The 22,306-nt window shown below is 40.3% G+C and overlaps 1 protein-coding gene across 5 annotated transcripts in view; it reads left to right on the top strand.

Annotated features, from left to right (window-relative positions):
• The window catches only part of LOC133225946 (glypican-5-like), a 379,953-nt gene that overhangs the window by 276,333 nt on the left and 81,314 nt on the right, over positions 1 to 22,306 (top strand). For all 5 annotated transcript variants that reach the window (XM_061378925.1, XM_061378924.1, XM_061378926.1 and 2 more), the window contains one exon: positions 18,413 to 18,563. In XM_061378925.1, coding sequence (XP_061234909.1) covers positions 18,413 to 18,563 — 151 coding nt within the window. The remainder of the gene's footprint in view (positions 1 to 18,412; positions 18,564 to 22,306) is intronic.

Below are 22,306 nucleotides of genomic sequence, written 5' to 3'. Positions count from 1 at the left end.
AAACAATTGTATTGATATTCAGTCAGCAGCTGTAAAAGATGTCTCTCTAACTAGCTAATAGTTAAGGTTTTACTGGCAAAATAGATCAGTTTATTTTATTAAATGATTCTCCGAGATCTAATTATTTTGGGAAAGAGTAATACTTTTATCATGTAGGGAAATCAGCAGGATTGTAGGTGTGTAGAGATAGATCCTCTCAGTGTAGTCATGCTTGTATCAGAAAAGGAGGTCTCGTTTACTTTATCACTTTAGAAAGAATAAAGCCTTGTATTTTATGCCAGTGATTCAAATGGATAATCAACTAAATCAGACTTGTTCTGGGCTCTCCATGAGTGGCTGATGTGCTGTTTCATGCTTTATCTGCCTCACCACGAGATACCACAACCGTCTTTCCCAGACTGAGGTTGGCAGCCTGTGACACTGCTGAAAAAACACCACATTACTATTAAAATCACTGGATATTAGTTCAGACACAGAGGAGGAAGCTCAACCATGTGTGTATGCAGGGCTTAAAATGGTAAAAGTAGGCACAGAAGAAGCAGGGGTGAGCAACTGAAGATCTTTGCATAACAGCCTGGCATGCAGCAAATATCCCAACAGCACTGGAATGCAGTGCTTTGTGTTGACATCGGTTTCCTGAAGCTACTTAAGGTAATTACTGCTCTGTGTAAGCAAGAACATCAAGACCCGTTCCTAAAAGTAAAATCCCTCAAGACTGAATAGAGCAATTAATAAGAAGGAAAGAGGAAAGCAACAAGAAGGTAAAAAAAAAGTGCCATGTAACAGCATATCACAAATACAAAATCTTCTCAATTACTTAAGGACTGTTCCATGGTAATTGGCAAAACTATAAACAACATATTATTTGTATGCTTTTCCTCCCACATTCTCTCTCATTCATCAAATTGCCTGTTCAGGCTTCAAATAAATAATCATAATAAAGCTTAAGCAGATCCTTAAAAACTGAATGAGCCTTTCAGACTCACAAAAGCTTGAAGTGCTGGAGACTTTTTCTCCCTGAAAGGACTAAACATTAAGATTATGAACAAGTCATATTGTCCAGCTAGTGTGAGCTTCAACCACACAGCTGCATACATGCAGGGAAGTGACACAGCTTCAAAGAATATAGCCAGCCTGAATGATGAAAATCAGTCTGCCAGCCTGCACAAATTTACATGAGTGCTTACACTATCAGTCAGGCATTTCCTGCGCTCCCGTGGGTTGGGGTTTTTTAAATGTGAGCTATCAAAGATTACAAATGGACAGTTTTTGTTTCATTTCCTACTGGCTCCCAACTGTGTGGTTTGCAAGCAGTACTCAGGCATATCCAAGGTGCTAAAACCTGCTTAGTGGGAGTTTTTTGCAGGATCTGTAGGATCAAATATGAAACAATGATACTTTAAGATTGTAAGGAACTATGTAGAAGGTATCCTTGTTGGCTTTGGTGCTTTGATAGCCAAGTGTTTGAGTGTCTCCATTGTGGTGGCAGTGGGTGCCACAGGATTGTGCAGGCTGTGGTCTGAGAAGCAAGCCCCAGCATGGGTACAGCCAATGGGCCCTCCATCATCAGCCTAAATGGGACTCTGTGCTGCTCTTGCCTTCAAGACAGAAGCTCTCAGCTGTTGTGCCAGACCTTCCCTCTCAGAATAGTGGCCACACAAAGACTAAGGAATGCAGCAATGCAGTTTTAGAAACTGTGTCAGAGGTACAGTTGGAATAGAGTCCAGCCTGCAGCTCACTCATGGTCTTCAGGCCTACCCAGCATGTCCAGTCCATTCTGATCAAGTCCCACAGTGGGAAAGAATCCCTCGGACAGACCTGCTTAGTTAGAGAGCAGTAGGTTAATGAAGGGGAAGAGACTCCAGCCACAGCCTCCTGCTGCCATCCCTCTTGAGCCCCAGTGATCTCTCTAGCCCCGAACCACAGGCCCCTGAAGCTCTGTTACACCTCCCAGTCTGTCATTTGTCTCACAATGCTCACCACCACACTACAGTTTAAGCCTTGCTGCTAGCCACAAGGATTGAACGAAGTCCTGTTGTCACTGGGGTGATGAACCACACTGCCTGCAGCGGCAAGGAGCAGTGTCAGGTTTGTGCCACTCAGGTATGGGATACTAGGCCAGATGAATCTCTGGTTCCTAGAAATTTCAGGACATGGAGGAGAGGTCTAGTGAATTTCTCTGAATTGTCTTACATGGCACTTGTAAGAGAGAGGGAAACAAATCCTCTTCTCTCTACAGAGACATTGTCTTGACCTACACAAAATCCAGGAATGCTGCTGCTGTCAGATGCTGGAGGGGTGGGGTGGGACAGGAGCCAACAGTGTCATTCATCACTCTGCTTTCTTGCACAACAAGGTAAAGGATTAATGCCACTGACTCCTGTATCACACATGAAAAGATTAAGGCTGTAATAAGAAAGCAAATGCTTGTGTAGGTAATTCAGTGTGCAGTAACGTATCTTATGCCTTATGTTATTGTCCCCTGAGAGCCTTTCTTCCTTAACATTTCCTTTTTTGTTTTGTGATGAACTCTCTTGCCTTCCCATGCTGTACTACTAGGGTACATTTTTAGACAAATACGCACAGTGTGTTTCAGAATTGCTGACTAAATCCTCCCAGAGCTGTGCACAGCCAGTGAAATAAAGTGCTTTATTGCACAAATAGAGTACAAGTTTGGTTTAAAGATTAAGAATTTAAATGATAGGAAACAGTAGGTATGTCTCTTTTCTTTTTAATGGCATCTTGCTTACCATCCTGGCTGTCTATGCACAGTATTCACTATAGCATTGCTTAGTTTCCAAGTTTATGGCATCCAGTTTAATCATTAGGACTTGCATAGAGTGTGGTAGCATCACTGCCTAGTGAGATTGCCTTGAAATATGTTAGTGAGGAATGGCAGTGGGATTTGTTATCAAATTTTATTGGTTGGGTCTGCATTTCTCAGTTGCTTCCTGACAATATAATGCCCACAGTTGTAACCATGAGAACATCATCTAAGGTTACTTCTGTGTTAGGTGATCTAGACCTACCTGCTGTATTAGGGAGGCTGGCTGTTGGTGGAAATAGGCTCCATCCACCCAGTGATATTCAAGGTTTCTGGAACAGTTTGCTTAAAATGAGGTGGAGCACTAAATGACAGAGCACTCTGGTGTTTGCCACTCTGACATTCCTGACTGATTAAAGGCTTACAAAAATCATGAACAGTTTTGAGCTGAAGTAGAAATGTGTTGCCCAAATGCCATGTCATAACAAGATTCCCAGAAGGAAGTTAGGAGAATTCCAATGTATATAGACAGTAAGTTGTGGTCCTTTAGTTTTTTATAGATACGTCATTTTGCATATGGAATGATCTTTTTCACGTGCATGCCACTGTCTGTGTTATTAATTTATTCTAGAGAAGTTGGAACTAAGAAGGAAACCATGTGTTGCTAGAAGACATCAGCTGCCTTTGATGGAAAGAACTGAGTTAAACATAATGTGCAGAACTGTGAGAAACAAATCTGACATCTCAATAGAGGAGTGACTGGTTTCCATTAGGCTTACTAAATCTGTCTGTTTCAGAATACCCAATATAACCTCATACACTCTTGATTTTTGCAGGCTTTATGATACTCCATCTCAACTACATAAAGCTAAAATATCTAAAATATTTAACAGATGTGGAACAGTAGAGACCTCTGCAGCATAGTGTATGGGATTGGTCCAAATAAAATACTGATCATGGACTATTAAATATTAAATGCATTTCTGGAGGTAGATCATTATCCCTTACTGTGCATTGGCTGTGCTGGCACTTAAGTAATGAAAAAAACCTCTTGACTAGTATGATCTTTGAAAATGAGTACTCTGAGAGCGGTTTGGTTCTGATCTTGCAGCTGCACTAACTCCCAAAGAGTTAAGTGAGATTGGATCGTGTTCCAAATACCAGGTATACCTTAATTTAGAAGGCAGTATACAAAGGGAGTTGTAGTACAAGAAAGTTAATGAAGGCAGCAACTTTTTATCAGCACCCCAAGTACTTCCACTCTTTCATAACTGAAAAAAAAAAGGGCTTGGAGCAGATACAGCAAGCAGACTGCAGTGGTGGAGAGTTTGTAGGTAGGGACAGTGCGCAGAATGAAGCATCTACGTGGAAAGAATGAACCCTGGAGGCATAAGGGAGGGTAATGGAGATGTGAACCTTGGGGGAGCATGGCAGAGATGGCATAGAGATGTGATGGACATCTGAGAAGCCCTAGTATGTAAGTCTAGGATCTGTATTACTAATAAGAAGGTGTTTGGGAAAAGTGTAAAAGGGAGAAAGGAGATTTCACAAAAATTATAGCAAAATCTGGTTGCTTCAGTCAGTTACCACTTCTTTACAAACAGCAAGGAAAGAGTGACATGGTCTGTTTTGAGCTGGCCATTTATTTTAAATGTTAGATTACTGTGGAGATAACACATATGATTTCTCATTAAACAAAATAGCACATTTATGGAAGTTTTCTGCTCCAAAGGTAGTTACACACATATTATGAGATAAATTCCCATTTTTGATAGATTATTAAGAAGAAACAGAATAATCAATTATTGATGCATATCCCACTATATCAAGACCATTTAGAGAAATATTAAAGATAGGAACCATTGAAAGAGGCCACTAATGTAAAACATTCTCTGTGGATCCAAAGGAAGAATATATAAAACATACAGACATGCACCATAGGAACACAGTTTACTTGGTGGTAATAAACTGTGTTTTTCTTGAAAGTACTAGGCTAGAGGATCTGTTGCAAGAAACCTCGTAAGCTCCTGGCTAATGAACAGAAGAGACATAAAACATAATAATAAAATAAGAAAATACCACCTTACGGTGCTTAACAACTGTTCCCATAGCTGCTTTCATTCCTTTGTTAGTATTCAGTCTTTCATTTCCCATTCTTAAACGTTTAAATATCAGTGGCTTTAATATCTAACACAAGACAAAACATTGCTTCGTTACAAGGCAAAGAATAGCTCATCAACAAAACACACACCGTGCCCAGTACCTTCACAAACAGATCTGAAAGGCACAACAGATTGAGGCAATTAGAAGGAGTCTCTCAAGCACTTCAAAACATGGATACCTCAGCTGTGTGCTCCATATTAATCCAAGCCTCCTTGTAGATAGAATTTGACAAGAAGGTCCTTCATTATGGCTCTGTATTGCCATCTCTTTTAGCACTAAACATCTGAAGTGAATGAAAATTAGGGTACCATCTATTTAAATATTCACAGTGAGATTTATATTACGTGTATTCGTGACATAACTTAACTGGAGTAAAACATGTCAGACGAAAGGCAGTAAGGGGAAACGTGTTTTATAACATGGGCACAATTAAGCATCATTCCCCTTATTAAAATGGCACTTCTTTGTCTGATATATGCACACACTGTAGTGGAGGGGTGGAGAAATAAGACTTAAAAAGAAAAACCCAGCACAGAAAGCGGAAAAATCCCCACCAAAGGAGGGGGAAATCCTTTTAATTATTATGATTAGTCATGTTTATTACAGAAGAAATAAGGGACCAACTAAGAGCAGCCCTCTGTCATGGTAGTAAATCCGAAAGAGTAGGCAGTCCCTGCAGAGCTTACAATCATACACAAGCCCAGGTAAAGCTCTGGGGAAGGTGACATAAAGTACAAGAAAGAGCTCTATGGTGGAGGTAGATCTTAACATGATTTCCACAATTGCTTTTTGCCTGCTTTCCTAAATAAATAGGCTTGTAGGATCATTCTGAAGGGGGCTATAGGGATACTGGGGAGGGACTATTTGTTAGGGACTGTAGCGATAAGATGAGGGGTAACGGGTTAAAACTTAAACAGGGGAAGTTTAGATTGGATATAAGGAGGAAATTCTTTCCTGTTAGGGTGGTGAGGCACTGGAATGGCTTTCCCAGGGAAGTTGTGAATGCTCCATCCCTGGCAGTGTTCAAGGCCAGGTTGGACAGAGCCTTGGGTGAGATGGTTTAGTGGGAGGTGCCCCTGCCCATGGCAGGGGGTTGGAACTCAATGGTCTTAAGGTCCTTTCCAACCCTAACTATTCTGTGATTCTATGGTTTTCTTTGTGTACCTTTATGTGCTGGGGACTTGGTATTTACCCTTGTAACAACATGGGAAGGGCTTGGAACTGATGAGGGAAAATCTTCTGAGAGATGACCTCCACTGAAATTTGTGAGTAGATTTGGTTGTCAGTCCTTCATGACATGAGAGTAATAGGAAAAGCAGCAATACTCTGCCCCATAGCTTACTAGGGCAGAGTATTGCTTAACATACTATCAGGAGAAAAGAAGAGAAAACATTAGTGTTGTCGAGCCTTTCCAGCTACCTTACATTTCCCAGTGGGTGTGTGCCCTTGCAGTTGTAATCACAGTCTCACTGCAAGTCCTACCTACTTGACAATAAGAAGCATGGCCTTGTTTTTGAAGTGAAACTACACATAGATTCCATCTTTTTCATGCATAATTAGTATCAGATGACTAGATACACAGTAGGGTTCTTGCTATACTTCATGCTATGTTTTGGCAGCTAAATATAGCTGTATTACCTCAGAAAGACTTAAAAGACCTCCCCAGATACAGTAGTCATGCCAGTGGTTCTTTAGGGACAACTCTTAACTTTCTGGTTCGGTTACAGTCAGCACTAGTGTGTGTGTGACTGGGCAACACTTAGGACTCAGCACAGCAATGCCTGAGCTCTTGGGAAGGAGAGGGAATAAGGATGCAGCTGAAATATGCTGGAAGTGGAGATTCTTCCTAGTCTCTGTGTGCCATCTCTGACTTGTGTTTCATGATTTGTGGTTAGGAAAATGCCCGAGGCAGAATGAAGGCTATGTAATGTGATTGCTCATGCAGAGGATGAGAAGACAAGTGCATGGGAGTCTGCCTTTGTTTGCTTAGATCATCCTTTGTCATCACAAATAATTGTGCCTTCTAGAGCTGCATGTGGATACATGAACCCTTGTGGGCTTGAATGTGGAGCAAGCAAAGCTGTTCCTTGAGTTGGTATGTAAATGAGACACGCCGTAACTTGTTCTTCATTTCACTGGTAGCTCCTTGTCAGGAAAGAATGCTGATCTGGGTGCAGTGTTTGCTGTCAGTTCTAAAATCCTGTATCTCACACCCGTAGCTTTTTGTTTTAAAGCAACAACTTATCCATGTGTATATTTATGGTACTTGCTGCAGTTTCAGGCTACAATTAAATGGGAACAAAGCTGGACATTCAAGCAGAAGTGACCAAGTATCATCAGGCTCAGTTGAATCAATGACCCTATTTAGGCAGGAAAGAGGATGCTGTTACATGAGAAAGGAAGAAAAAAAAGAGGTGGGTGGGCCACAAGTAAGCAGCAAAGAGGAGCAGGCAAGGATTAGATGCAAATGAAAGGGGGAGCAAAAGCATCTTGCTGAAAAGGGGGAAGACAATATCAGCAGAATGTTTTGTTTTACACTGTCTTCTCGTGGTAGTCCTTGGATCATTTTGCTGGGGTTTCACCTATTCCAAACTCGGTTTCATTACAATACCAGAAACCAGCTCCAGTCTACCTTTCTCTACTCTTTAGTAGAGCTGACCTCTTTTATTTGCTCCTCTTGAACACTGCTTGAAATTTAGATAAGGTCTAACAGAGCCATACAAGACTAGAGTCTAATTTAGACCCATCATTTGAGGAAAGAGGATGATTGGTTTAATTTTAAGTAAATAAAAAGTTGAACTTTTGGTGACGTGAAAAATGGAACAGAGAACCTTCAGAAATCTCAGGAGAGACTTCAGGGAAAGCTATCCTAATTGATTAAATGGGAACTTTGTCACTTGTACAGAAAATAGTCTGAAATAATAAGTGTAAAAAGGAAGTGTAAAACCATCGGACAAATGAGTGTTCTGAACATCTCAGCCCTCTCACTGGAAATAGCAGTGCCTTTATATAGTGTGAATGAGATAGAAAGAAAAGCTTTCAAAGCCACCTTACATCTCTGGGTAAATCCAGGCCAGTTCCTCATCCTGAATTGCAGGTATATACAGCACAGGAGAATTCAGTCATCAGCTTCCCTAGCACAGCAGTGAGAGAGCTTTTGATCTTTGTGATCAGATTATCTTGTTAGTGGCTTTTGAGAAGGCAGTAGAAGCAGATGATAGTCCATGTAGACCACTTTGTCCTTATGTTGCATTTTAACCTGGTTTCATAAATAGGCACAGCTTATATAATGTGCTCTGCTGTGCCCCTGCCTGACAGCCTTGCTACTCCCTCCGTGTCTTTTTAACCCTTTTAGCCAATTTTAACCCAGTTTAACAGATCTAAGAGTTCTGTGAGTAGAGAGACCCACTCGTAAAAACTGTGTTGTGAACTTCATCTTTGGGGCATCAGAGAATGGGAGGGGAAAGCCGTAGTAAAACAGCTTCAGTGGCAGCTGCTGCTTCCAAAAGTATCTGTTTCTTCCCTCTTCTCCCCTTTTTAAATAAAAATGACTTAGCAAAAACATTCAATTCCATGTCCTCAAATGTTACCATGGGAGGGCAACATCTGGAAAGAGAGTCTTTGCAACTGTCAGAGGCATGCAACATGAAATGCATTTGTCTGTTTGGTTACAACCCCACACTTTCCCAAACGAAAAAAAATCTGAGCTGGCCCTTCATGTGGAATAAATTGGAGCAGCTCCACAGAATTCAGTATGCTGTTTCACAGCAGCATAGGTTCCCATCCTTCCTCTTTCGATACATGTGGCACCGTCTAAATAGTACAACACATTTAGCAGTATGATATTCAAGATGTCAGAGCAGTCTGGTGGCACTGAGGCAGTGTGACTGGTTTTAAATGTGAGGTTGGGTTGCAGTGTTATTAAAGCTTGCTAGCTTATGGAATAAATAATTTGTGATTGAGCTCCCAAAATCAGTACATGTTAAATGAATGACAAACATCATTATCTATTTTCTGACTATGTTTTCCATACTCTAATTCCATACTGTACTTTAGTGCTTGGTTTGCTGGGTTTTAGTGTGGAGGAGACTAAGCAGACCACTGCTTCTGTCATGTTTTAACGTGAAACATCAAATCCAAAGCCTGGGTCCATTGAGCACTACCAAATAATGAAAGGCTTTGATTGTTCACAAGTCTTTCCAATGAAATGTCAAACTTTTCATACTTTGAAAATGATCTTCACAAACACAGAGCTTGAAAACAGATAATTATCCATGAACATGAAACAGAATTAACATGCACTGGAGCATGTCATGAATGTTTCCTTCAGCAAATAAAAAAGGTAATTGCTGTTTGAGTACAAAGCAAGGAGAAAGGTTGGCTCTGCTCCTCAGACAATTTATATTGGCCACAGTTTACTCATTTAACTCATAAAAACCTGCAGCTTATCAGAAGGGTGCCATTCAAAGGCTGATGGAGTGTAACCAGCCTCCTGATTGCAGGCACTTCTCATTTCACACTTCCCAGGTCTGATCAGACAGAAGGTACTTGGCCATTATTAGAAGTCTAAAAGCTGATGAGTCGGAGCTCCTAGCTAAACAGGACATTTGTAAAGCACATTAAGCCCCAGCAATAGTTATTAGGGTTTCTGAGCCACCTTTTGACTTCAGGTGCAACTAAGAGTCTTCATTCTTAGCCTGGAAGAAAGAATGGACATAATTTGGTACGCATATACAATTTTCCCATGTAGAAATCAGACAAGCAAGAAAATAACACTCCTCATAGCTAATGGAAGTAGTTCTGGTTTGTGACCTTTATTTTACAAATCAATTTTCTAACATTAGAAACTAGAAGAGTGTAGAGACACAGGGTAGGAGTCTGGAAGAGACCTCCTGAAATATCACATGGAGCTCATTTATACCATGGGCAATTTGGCTGTCAAATGTATTCAGCCGGGTCTTCAAATGCTTGAGAATTTTCATCCCCATCTTGCTCTTGAGAGGCTGCGCCCAAACCTCGTAACTCTGATAGTTAAAAAGCCTGTTTTCACCTTTTTTATATCTAGGCTAGTTTTATTCTCAGATATCTCTCCATATTTAAGGGTAATAATACATTTATAGACAATAATTCTATTCTCCCAGTCATCTTTGTGCTAGGAAAAGCGAGCCATGGTCTTTCACAGAAGACTTTCCACTTCCTCTGGTCATTTTATTGATTCCCCACAAAAGCTATTCCACTTAAAGCTCCTCCTTTCCAAGTATGGAGAAACAGTGTTGTAAGCAATGTAGAACAGATTAATTTGTGACAGCACAGGGGGCAGTGTTTGCCAGGTCTGGCATCATGCCTTTGTATCTCAGCGTGGCAGAGACGCAGTGTGTTCATCTCCCAGCCACTTACCTTTGCACAGAAACCTGCCTCTTGATCTACTATGTGATTGTGATGATTACAGAAAGTAAGTGCAGCTCCCACTGGTGATAGCACTATATGTGTACACACGCCTTGCACATGTCTAGAGATGTTGCTGATCACATTTTTCTTGCAAGGGGCCACATCACAAGGACTGGTAACAGTGTCATTCTGAGCACCTCATTGGCGTGCTCAAAAACCCTCTGCGCCTGAAGCTGTTGTATCAAGGAGTCACTGTCCCAAAAAAGGACTGTTTTGAAAGGTCAGAGACTTTTTGTAAGCAGCTCCTGCGTACTCTTCACCAATAATTATTCTAACCTTATGTTTTTATTGCAATTGTTTACATTTTTAAAATCTAAATTTACATTGATTAAATTCTTTTTGTTGTTTGGTGGTTTTTTTACTTCAACAAGATGCAGAAAGTCTTAATCTAACATGACAGGTTTTTCAGCCATCTGCTCTATCTTCATACTACATGTACTGCAGTTTAAAAAGGAGGTCTTATTTGTTGGGAAAGACTACGTTAAGCTAAACTGTCTAAAGATGAAATTAATGCCTGTGGCAGGGACTAACCCAAGGTGTATGTCTAAGTTGGTAACACTAGATATCAGATCAGAAAGATCTTCTTTGGTGCGTCACATAATACCCAACAGGTACAGCCCAACACCAAGGTAAGGCTCAAGGAGAGGTGTTTGATTGCTTCCTTGACCCAGCTGGCTTACTGAATTCAAATCCAGTTTTGTTCATTCTCTTTAAACCCCTGTTGAGCTTGGTTAGAACAGATTATTAGCTAGAGGAAGTCTTTTTGTATTTGAGCTCACTGTACATCATTCAAAATGAATACTTTTGGGTGGCAGTTTACCCAAGTTGTTATTTTGAAGCATTTGCTAATAGTGGTAAGATTCTGTGGTTACACATTCTTGTTGCTTTTTCACAGTGTAATCAGTAAATATGAAAACATATGTAGCTTGTGGAATTTAATTCAGTGAATATTAATGATCATGGTGCTCACACTCTTCTAGAAATAGACTCACCTCTACTAAGCAGTTGAAAACCAGAAACTGTAAGCATCAAAACGAGAAGTATTAATCCTGCAGTATAACAAAGTGAATCTCTGAGATTCCAGCTGAAATAATTCTCTTACATTTATAATCAACTGAGAAAAAATTGCTTTTAGTTTCTTGACTGTGGATTATGGATCTGCAGTGGACTATCCAGGAAATCAGAGAGAGACAGCCAGATCAGGGGAAGGGCACAGAGGGGCAATGAACAGTATTCAAAGAGAAACAGAAGTGTGGATCCTTAGGTATATAGCGTGTCATCTGGCAATAAAAATAGGAGGTGGGTAACAAGTCAATCTGCATAACCAAGAGAACAAAAAGTAATCACAGGTAAAGACAGGCTTATGCAAATACAGAGCCTAAGGACAGAGGATTGGAAAATGTTTGTGAAGGTAGGGCTAGAAAAATTAAGAGGAAAAGTTTTATATATATAAAAGAAAGGTATGGTTGCAAAAAGCTTGCACAGAAACTAAGAAACTAAATCCATTGGAGAAATACAGATGCTGTTTCAGAAAGCAGTAATTTAGTGATTTAATGGGAAAAAGACAAACCAAACCAAATAGAAACACCCATTCCATCAGCTCTTTAGCTTGAAAAAGATGGATGGATAAACTAACCTTCCCAAAAGATGTACAGCTTGTACTGAGGATGCTCAGCATCACAGTAGGAGACTTGGCCAAATAATTAAAATACTTTGAACAACAGAATTCTAAAGTGAAGCAGAAGATGAAAAGCAAAATATGAAACACACTATAGAAGCAGTTGTGTCATTTCCTCTGCGAAGTGTAGTAATCCTAAGGAAGCTTTAGGTCACTGTGTTCCACCTACTGCTGGATCTTGTGAACCTGTCCTGCCTTCTGAGCCTGTTTCTGGGGATGGGCTGCAAGCCAAGCCTTCATGACCGTATGCAAGAAGCTAGGCCTTGTGGAAGTATAATGTCATAGAAGCATAGAAGCATAGAATGTTTTGGTTTGGAAAGAATCTTGAAGCTCATCTGGATCCAACCCCCTGCTATAAGGAGGGACACCTTCCACTAGACCAGAATGCACAAAGCCCTGTCCAACCTGGCCTTGAACACTGCCAGTGATGGGGGCAGCCACAGCTTCTCTGAGCACCCTGTGCCCACGCCTCAGCACCCTCACAGGGAAGAACTTCTTCCTAATGTCTCATCGTAATCTCCTGTCTGTCAGTTTAGAGCTATTCCGTCTTGCCTTATCACTACAGTCCCTGATGAAGAGTCCCTCTCTGGAATCCTTGTAGGCCCCGCTATGAGGTCTCCACACACCTTCTCTTTTCCAGGCTGAACAGCCCCAATTTTCTCATCCTGTCTTTGTATTAGAGGTGCTCCAGCCCCTTTATCATCCTCACAGAGCCATCCTTGTTTCCATGTGCTTGAAGAAACCCTTCCCCCTTCAGTCTACACAGACACACACACACACGTGTATCTGTATATACATTATATATATATCAGGAGCATTGGTGTAGACAAGTACAAATACCAGTGCAGGTAAATCGGAGGTATTTAGGCTAGAGAGAAAAGCATAAACTAAATGAATATACCAATATTATTCCACTTCCCTGGTTAGAAAAGCTCTGGTTGGGAGACATGTGAATCAAATTCTAAGCCCGTTGTCAGCCCTTCACAGTGTTGCATAAATTATGCATAGCTGTTCAGTTCAATTGTTTTAATATCGTACAGGTGACTTGTAAAGCAGGAGTATTGCACAAAGGTTATTGTAAGGACCTGAATAAATACAACAGAAGGAAACCTGGGTGTCATTTGCTGCAGAAGGTTAGATGTGTCTTTTCCTTAGCTAGAAAAAGGATTTAAGAGTTGAGTGGTACTACTTCCTTGAGTTGTACTGCTTTCTGAAGGAACTGGAAGGGGGTAATGCACTGGGCCTTTTGGGATTTCTATGGAATAGAGACAAAGGAAGAACAAATCAAAGAAAATGTCTGACAGAATTGAAGACAAATATGTTCATTTTGCTTATTTTCACAGTAATACATGAGTGCTAGATAAATGTGAAAAGAAACAGCAAAAGCAACTGCCAGATGCTTTTAAAAAGGAGCTAAGAGCATATGTGGAGGAAAATTAACCATAACTGTTATTTCAAAGGAGAGGACCCACTTGGAATAAGCATCTCTATGGCAGTTATGTCTAAAATTTGTTATGTTGCTGTTGTTTTGTAAAATGATAGAACATCTGCTCAGTCACAAGGCACCAGTAAAATGCAGCTTTATGCCTAAAGCAGTATGTCAGTCCCTAACAAAAAATGTATATAATAGGCTAAAAACAAAGGCATATTGTCTTTTGCAGTTGTAGTCATTTCTGACCTAATAATGGTTTAAAAAGGAGGTTTTATTTTTATTTTGGGAAAAAAAGAATGGAAGGATTGAGTCAGTTGTGATTCTTTTTCAACATGAGACTTTGTATGTTATTTGTGCCTAAGCTGGAAAAATGCTTTGTCTCCGCAAATCATATTTATGTCACTAAAGCACTTTTTGAAAGGCAACTACTTGTAAGTACCTTGTGAAAAGGTGATGCTTAATTTCCATTTCTAAATGCAGTGTATAATCAGATGTTACGTGATCAGTGGGAAAACACCAGCAAGTGATACATGCTCTCACATGACAAGTGGACAAAAGTCAGATTTCACCTCAAAGCTGTCTTTTCAGAGAGGAAAAGCCTTCACAGGGAAATCCGTCATATAGAAAACTAATTAAGAAATCCCTCAGGAAACAATTACTGGATGGGATTTGTCTCTGAATATTCCAAGCACACAACTTCTAAGCTACTTTATTCAAAAAGTATATTCTCTTAGATTTTCATTGTTGTGTTCACTGACCTGAACAGTCTGAAACCCTGATGTAAAATACAGTTTTAAAACCTATTTTCAGTCAAATTGAGTTTATTATCCTCCAGCTTAGGGATATACATGCATATATGACCATTCAGAATCAGTGAAACAGATTGAAATTGGCAGTTTCAAACCACAGTTTTCACAGAGCTGAGCAGTTATTATTTAATGAATGTGTGGAAGTATTCAAGTGCATTCATGACAAACCAGGAGAATAAATATATATTCTAACACTCCTGTGGTCAGAGTGAGGGTTAGGGTTAGACCCAGCATACAAAGCTAAGGTGCTGTGTGTCACATACTCTTTGAAGCCTCTGAATTCTGAAGGACTCTTTTATGTGTCTGGGAATGCATGTGCTATATCATCAAGTATTAATAAGGGATATAGACAACAACCATCCTCATCTGACTTCTTTCTTCTCCATAAAACCATACATCAGAATTTTTCAACCTCATCAGAACAGAAGATATCTTTGCTGGAATAAATAAAATGCATGAGGATAACGGTCTGTATCTGACTCAGATCTGAATAATAATAGGTGCTTTTTACCTTTCAGCTTCCTACAGAAAGATCTTAGTTTCTCAAAAACCCTTAGGAGGGTTATGAACCTGCTCCAAAGCCTGTTGCAATTGGGAAAATTTCTGGATTTGAGTCAGTTTCAGTTGAGCTGTACAAATCTTACTGATCTATTTGTATAACCTTTTGGTGAGTAAAAAAAAATACTGAGTTTCAGATGTGGTGAAAACTCAAAGACTTAATTTTTAAGCTGTCAAGTATTTTTTTGGATTCTTAGGCAGCAGATATCTTCTGCTTTGTGAAAGGAAAGGTACAAGTCCCAGTGCTCAGCCTGAAATTCATTGCAATTGTTTAACCAAAGGATCGACTCTCAGCATTAAGACACTGTACTCCCAGGCTGAAACTATTGTGCAGAGTTGCCAGTGTCTTTCATTATGATCTTCTTGGAAAGCTCCACCCTCCTAGTCCATCCTGGTGCAGTCTGTGCTATTTCAGTGCATTCTCAGGCCTTTGAGAAAAGATTCTATGATTCTATGAGAAAAAGAGATGGAGAAAGGCTGGCATAAGCTTTGCTATCACACTAAAGCAGTGATCTCACTAAGGTCTTGTGGCAATAACCAAAGGACAAGTTGTTTCTTCAAGATGTGGAAAAGAGAAAGGTGCTACATCACAAGTCACTATGCAATGGTGACATGGCTTCTCAACAGAGCTGCATGGTGTGGGTGGAGTTCCTCACTGAAGTGGCTACATGATTTCATCTCCAGGAATGGGTTGGTTTATAGACAAACGATTAATTTTGCATGAAGTTGGGCTCTGGTCCATCATTTTAGGTGAATGGTAGCCACAGAGGTAAAAGTCATTGGAAGGGTTTGGGAAAGGCTGTACAAGGTGAAAAGGGTTGGTAGGTCATACCTGAGTTGACTTGAGGTGGTAAAGCTGAACTTGTATGTAAGCAACTTGATATTCTGTGCAACTCGATGGCCCTCTCTACTGGCAAGCCAAGAGCCAGGTATGCCTTCATTAAAGCGGGTAGGACATGTAGATATGGGCTATAGCTAGTCTCTCTTTGTAGTGAAGGTACTAAGAAACCTGTAAAATGCTGCTGTACACTGTTGAAAAGCTGAGCTCTTTTCTTGGGCCTTCTCCAAGAAGGTGGTGCACATTTGGTTTGAAGATTTACTTATTTTGAGCAGAGATCAGGATTGAGCCATGGGCACTGAAGGAAATCCAGTCTTTGAAAAGAAGGAGCACCTTAACATGCAGTAAAGATATTCACTTTGACTGGCAACAGTCATTAAAAGCCCTTATTACATTTTGTGTCTGTTCTGTCCACCACTTAGCCATTTCTTTTCATTTTGAAGGATTATAACTGAGAATAAATGAGTCTTCTCTGATACGGCCAGGACACAATAGAACTGTGAAAGAGCTGGGTTATCTTTCTCCCTCATAGGCAAATCTTTTCCAATTGTTCAACAAGATGCTGTTCTGTATCACGATGACATCAGTCTTTACGCCTGTGAACACTGAGGCTCAACATTAAGCAACATGTTTATTAAAAACCGTCATGCAGTAACAATTAGAGAGTGTTTAATATGCTTCCCCACTAGAGTCCATACCCTCTCCTCCCACTTACTGATCTTCCCATTGCAGTGTGAAGTTATTTGTGTCTTCAGAATGAGCAAACAGATCTTTTCAGTGAAAGGGTGAAAAATTTCCTGAGTGCTGCCATATAGAAGTTGGCATCTGCTGCTCCATAGAACAGGATGTCTGCTGCACTGATCCAAGCATTTGTCAGCCCCAGAGTGGAGGATGGCAGTCCACAGTGTCTGAAGAAGAAGGAGACTATCACACAAAGCCTTCCACTACAGAGAAATTGCTGCATCTGTCATCATCCTTTCAACCCAGCTAATACAGTTGTATTAGCCCTGTGCTCCAGTTCCTCCCACAGCTCCAGCCCACCTCCTTTTTAGTGTGAAATGTGTTTGAGTCTTCAAAGTAGCTACATTTCAAAATACATTTTGTTCAGTGCCAAGAATAATCACAGTCCTTTGGGATAAAGCAGATCACAAAGCCTGAAATGGATCTGCAATACATTAGGGAGAGATACTTGTGATGAAGGGTATTGGATAGATTCATAACCTGAGTGGCTTCAAGAAGCATTACAGAGTCTTCCCATTTGGTTAATATATTTCCATATAACTAGAGTAACAGGTCCTCATCCTACCTCATCATACCATCTCAACAGAGCTAATACGAACAGGGCTTTCATAATGCTGAACAAGAGACAAACAAGCCAGTGTCTTTCAGAACTGTTCATGTGCATTGTAGGTTGAGCTGAAAGAAGTCATCAGAAATACTGGAACAGCCGTTTCAATCCCTTGAAACCAAAACCAGCACCCCTGTTGTAATTTTCCAACAAGATTCACAAAGTATGGTCATCACTCACAAAATGGGGATGGGAGGTGATGGGGAATAGTAACTTAATAGTAGAAACCAGGACAACTTAGGCTGTGGGAAAATCCTCTCTGAGTCAGGGTATTTTCTGGCTGTAGGGGAAGCTGAGCTGTTGGGGCTTCTCTCTGCAGAAGCTCTCCCGCCTTCTCTAGTATCCTGAAATGTCCTTTGCGCAAGCAACCACAAATACAAGCTGTTGAGGGGATGGCAGCCACCGAGGAACATGGATTACCTTGGTTCCAACATGTTGTACAAAAATAGCACAGTTCCAACAGGAGAGCTGCTCGGAGGCTTAGTGAGTAGGTCCTCCTCTCAGGTTTGGGGTACAGGTTCAGGCTTCTCCTGCACCCTCCTTCGTTGAAGAATGCCTAAATAACAGGAGTCTAAGCCAGTTACTTCATTTCCAGATAGTGCTGCTCTTGTTCTTCCCCGGATAGGCTGGGTTTGGATTCACTGAAAATGATTTTTTTTTAACTGAAAAATCATTTGTTCCTTAGCACTAGTAGTAGCCAACTGTTCATGGTGACAGGAGAGTTATCTAAAGATCAAAAAGACAAGTTTGGGGATAAATAGATTGTTTTATTGTTATCTATTATGATATATTTAGATTCATTTTAGAAAAGGCTTTCTTATTTTATAGTCAGTCCAAGAAATATACTTCAAGTGAAATTTCATGAACAAGTAGTAGTTGGTACAGGCATCTCAAATAACACTGTCCTGGGCAGGGGCGGAGGTTTCCAAGTGACCACGATGAAAAGTAGCAAATACCCTCAACTCTTCAAAGGTTGTCAAGTATATTGTGGTCTTAAACTATGAATAACCTGAAATAAGTACACTGACAGCTGGCAGACTGTGCCATCGTTAACCAGTGATCTCCAGACTGTGGTTTGCAAGAGGAAAAGCTGCAGTACCAGAGCTCACTGTGATGACGTTGCTGGATGTGGTGCTTTCTATTAAAAGTTTGATGCTAAGTGTCCATCATCATCTGTGGTGGAGAAAATTTGATGGTATAGTCTGTTATCCCTAAATATTTCTGTCATTGCCAGAAACAACCTTCAACTTGAGGAGCTGTTCTTGAAAGTGAATGAGAAACTGCTTGTTGCATTAGCAACCCAGCTTGGTCACCAGAGGTAGAAAGTGTGTAAATATTCTGACCATTGTTGGTTTTTCACTTTTTCCATTTTAGCTGGATGCTGAGAAGGCAAAATTAAAACTGGAAAGATGGGCTTCCCGAGATGCTGGCAGTGGCGGTGGAAGAAGTGAAGAGTTGGAGTCAAGTGGGGATTGTGATGATGAAGATGGCTGTCAAGGATCCGGTGACAAGATTCACACAGCAGGTAAATAAAGTTTCTATAGGCACATACAGAGCTTAGAAATTCATAAATGTCACAATTAGGTGGACAGAGCTCAGACTTGCACTGCTTAAATTACTGTCAAAATCCTACTAAACTGAAAGGATTTGAATCTTAATCTGAAGAGCTACAGTAAAAGACAGAGTGATACCGACAGTAACCCAATATAATTTAACACTTGGCATGCAGATGAAATTTATTGTACTCATATCATCACAGATTTATTTGGGTTGAAAGGGACCTTACAGCTCATCTGGTTCCAACCTCTGCCACAGGCAGGGACACCTTCCACTAGAGCAGGTTGCTCCAAGCCCCTCTGTCCAACCTGGCCTTGAACGCTGCCACGGATAGGGCAGCCACAGCTTCTCTGGGCACCCTGTGCCAGCACCTCAGCACCCTCACAGGGAAGAACTTCTTGCTAATGTCTAACCTAAATCTCCCCTCTGTCAGGTTAAAGCCTTTCCCGTTTGTCCTGTCCCTACAGGCCCTTGTCAAAAGTCCTTCTTCACCTTTCTTGTAGGTCCCGTTTAGGCACTGGAAGCTGCTCTAAGGTCTCCCTGGAGCCTTCTTTTCTCCAGGCTAGACAAGCCCAGCTCTCTCAGCCTGTCTCCAGAGCACAGCTTCCCCAACCCTTGGAGCACTGACATGGCCTACTCTGTACTACAACAGCTCCACATCCCTCCTGTGTTGGGGGCCCCAGAGGTGAACATAGTACTCCAGATGCAGTCTCACAAGAGTAGATTAGGGGGTGAGACTCCCCTCCCTTAACCTGCTTTTCACTCTCTGGTGATGCGGCCCAAGACAAGGGTGGTTTCTGGGCAGCAAGCGTTCACTGCTGGGTCAAGGGTAGCTTCTCATCAACCAGCACCCCCAAGTTTTTCCTTTTTTAGGCATGGGGGTTATGTTTCCCCTTTTTCAGTCAGTGGAAATGTCACTTGACTGCCACATCTTCTCAAATTTAGAGTGACTATCTCCAGTGAAATCTACATCACAGAAGTGCTGGAAAAGCCTTCCTAGGTAAGGTAGGCTTTTCAAATAAATGGAAAATTAATGTCCTTACAGACTGCTAAGTGTTAAAAGTGTTTTTTGCATTATGATACTGAAGGATGATCAAGAGTTGGCTGAAAGTATATATTCTTGAAAAAGCACATGAAGTATTGGTGAGTAGCTGCTTAAATAAAATTCCTTGATAGCCTCCAATATGATTCTGCAATATTTATTAATGAAATTACTTAGATAATATGTCATCAAATGTACAGTCAGCATCAGAATTAACTTCCACCAACATACTGGCAATATAAAATGTGGGTAAGTTCTTATTACAGTAACTCAGTAGGAAGTAAGATGTTTCTAAATACTTTTTATTATTGGTGTATCATATCTAGAAGTTCTCATTAATTTCAGCTCATCAAAATGTAACTGCTTTAATTACCATAGTGTGTGTAAATATAATGTGGTTTGGATGCAATTTGGTGCCATTACATGAAATTCAGGTATAATAGTGTGGGAAAATAATTCTTTAAGATAGCTGGAACTCAGGTAAGTTTAAATCTGCTGCTTTAGTCTACTGAGATAAACAAGTGCCTCTTCCTTGTCCTTCGGCCACTAAGTGGAGAGTGGGAAAAAGAATCCCATATACAAGTGAGACTTGAAAACATGCTGTGGATAGTTTGGACTCAAGACTTATATTCACAAATGTAACAAATTCAGCGAAACCAAGCTTCAGCGTATACTTTGAAATATGTGCAAAGTGTTAGATTAGGTTATAAATACCTGAAATGTAATCTGCATTGACAAGCTGTGTGATCACAATACATGAGGTATGATCACACAGTGACAGTGTTTTTAAGAATCATTATGGAATTACAACTAACAGATCAAGATTTTTGCCATTCACTTACCATTGTTTTTTAACAGAAGAACCTTAATGCAGTGTTATTTTAAAACTATTTGCTTGACTTCTTTATTGTTTATTGTGTTATATAAATAAGCAATGAAAAGATTGCTAGATGTTTTGGGCCCTGGGGATTTGCTTTCCTCTCTATGTGGAGAAATACAAACAAAAGCCAGGTGCTAACTACTCTTCAATGAACAATTAAACTTTTAATACCCTGGGTTTGGAGGATGTGTACACATGCTTGCGTGGACAATGGAAGATTTCAGCTGTTTAAATAGAAACTTGAGTATTTCCAAGGTTTGATATACAGCTGGCTTTAATAACAAAATAACAGAATCAGAGATTCATAGGATGGTTGGGGTTGGAAAGGACCTTAAGGTCATCTAGTTCCAATCCCCCTGCCATGAGCAGAGATGCCTCACACTAGACCGTGTCACCCAAGGCTCTGTCCAGCCTGGGCTTGAACACTGCCGGGGATGGAGCATTTACCACTTCTTGGGGCAACCTGTTCCAACTACCTTATTGTCTCTTTTATTATTTTTTTTTTCAGTCTAATTAATTATAATATTTTATGCTGATACCATCCTGGATTTAAAAGAGTTATATTTACATAACTGGCTGTTTCAGAATTCACTAGGGTTTATATCCAGTTAAAAAGGTAGTTACAATAAATTCTAGAAAATGTTATTGATTCATAGCAGCAAGAAGGAGTATTTTCATCATGTGACAATAGTGATGCTGTTTCATAATTAGCTTTAAAATACTGCAGTATATACAAGCCACGAGCAGTAAATCTGGTTTGCATATCTGGATACAATTAGGAGATAAAATGCAGTAATCTCATTATAGAGCTTCTTTGCTTTAATAGTATGGTAAAGAAATAAACAAACATTGGATTAATTGAATTTCCTCTTGCTGCATGTGCTTCCAAGGCTTGTGCAGCCTCTGACTTTGTCGTATTTCCTAAACTTAAAACCTGTCAAGCACATCTAACCATGGCTTCGGAGAAGTGGAACATGACAACGTTTACTATTCCTTGCTTTCTTGAAGTCCACAGAGAATTGAGACATGAATTGAAGCTACACATAAATCCCAAGTAAAACCCTGATTTGAGGCTTAGTAAAGTCAGTGTGAATATTCTTACTGACTACAGCAGGTAGGGATGAGACACAAGTGATAGCTCTTAAATGCCACTGATCTCATCAGTGCATGTTGTAGCATGGAATCATACAGTAGAACAAAAGGAATAAAAGAGGAATGAAAGCCTTTCAAAACACAGACTTTTTGGCAGAGCCATCACGCTTTTAACAACAGATCCATGGAAAAGAGAAAAGAGGGGAAAGGATTTTAGTGTCAGACACTAAAATACTGAATTTAGAATGTAGTAAAAATGTACTACATCTGTCCTTTATATGAAAACTATGTGAAAATTATATTTACAATTTACATGTTGAGAGCATTGCAAAAGACTTTGATTGCTTTTAAGTAGTTTCTGAAAACCTACTAAGTGCTCATTCCTTTTCACCTGCCAGGAAAAAAGATCACGTTTTCACTAGCATTAAATTGCAGGGAGTTTCATCAATCTCTAGCTAAACATCTTCAGCACATTTCTGTTCATAACTGTTAAAGGATCTCCGCAGACAGGGTACATTGCCATCTTCCCAGTTGGCTTTTCCAAATTGCTGTCTCCTTGCTTTTAGATTACAGTGTGTGCCTGGTAGGTAAACACAGAGATAATTCTGTACTTGTATATTCCAGCCAGATAGCCTTTTCCCCAATTTTTTGGGGGGTTGGGGATTGCTGGCCATGTGTTTCAGCTCATTTTACAATG

This window comes from Neopsephotus bourkii, unplaced genomic scaffold (genome assembly GCF_033783945.1).
Source record: "Neopsephotus bourkii isolate Nb327-2 ecotype Australia unplaced genomic scaffold, CSIRO-AGI_Nbou_v1 NB_1768, whole genome shotgun sequence".
In the NCBI taxonomy this organism is placed as follows: Eukaryota; Metazoa; Chordata; class Aves; order Psittaciformes; family Psittacidae; genus Neopsephotus; species Neopsephotus bourkii.
The sequence above is the reverse complement of the archived record's forward strand: the minus strand, read 5'-3'. Positions and strand labels throughout refer to the sequence as shown.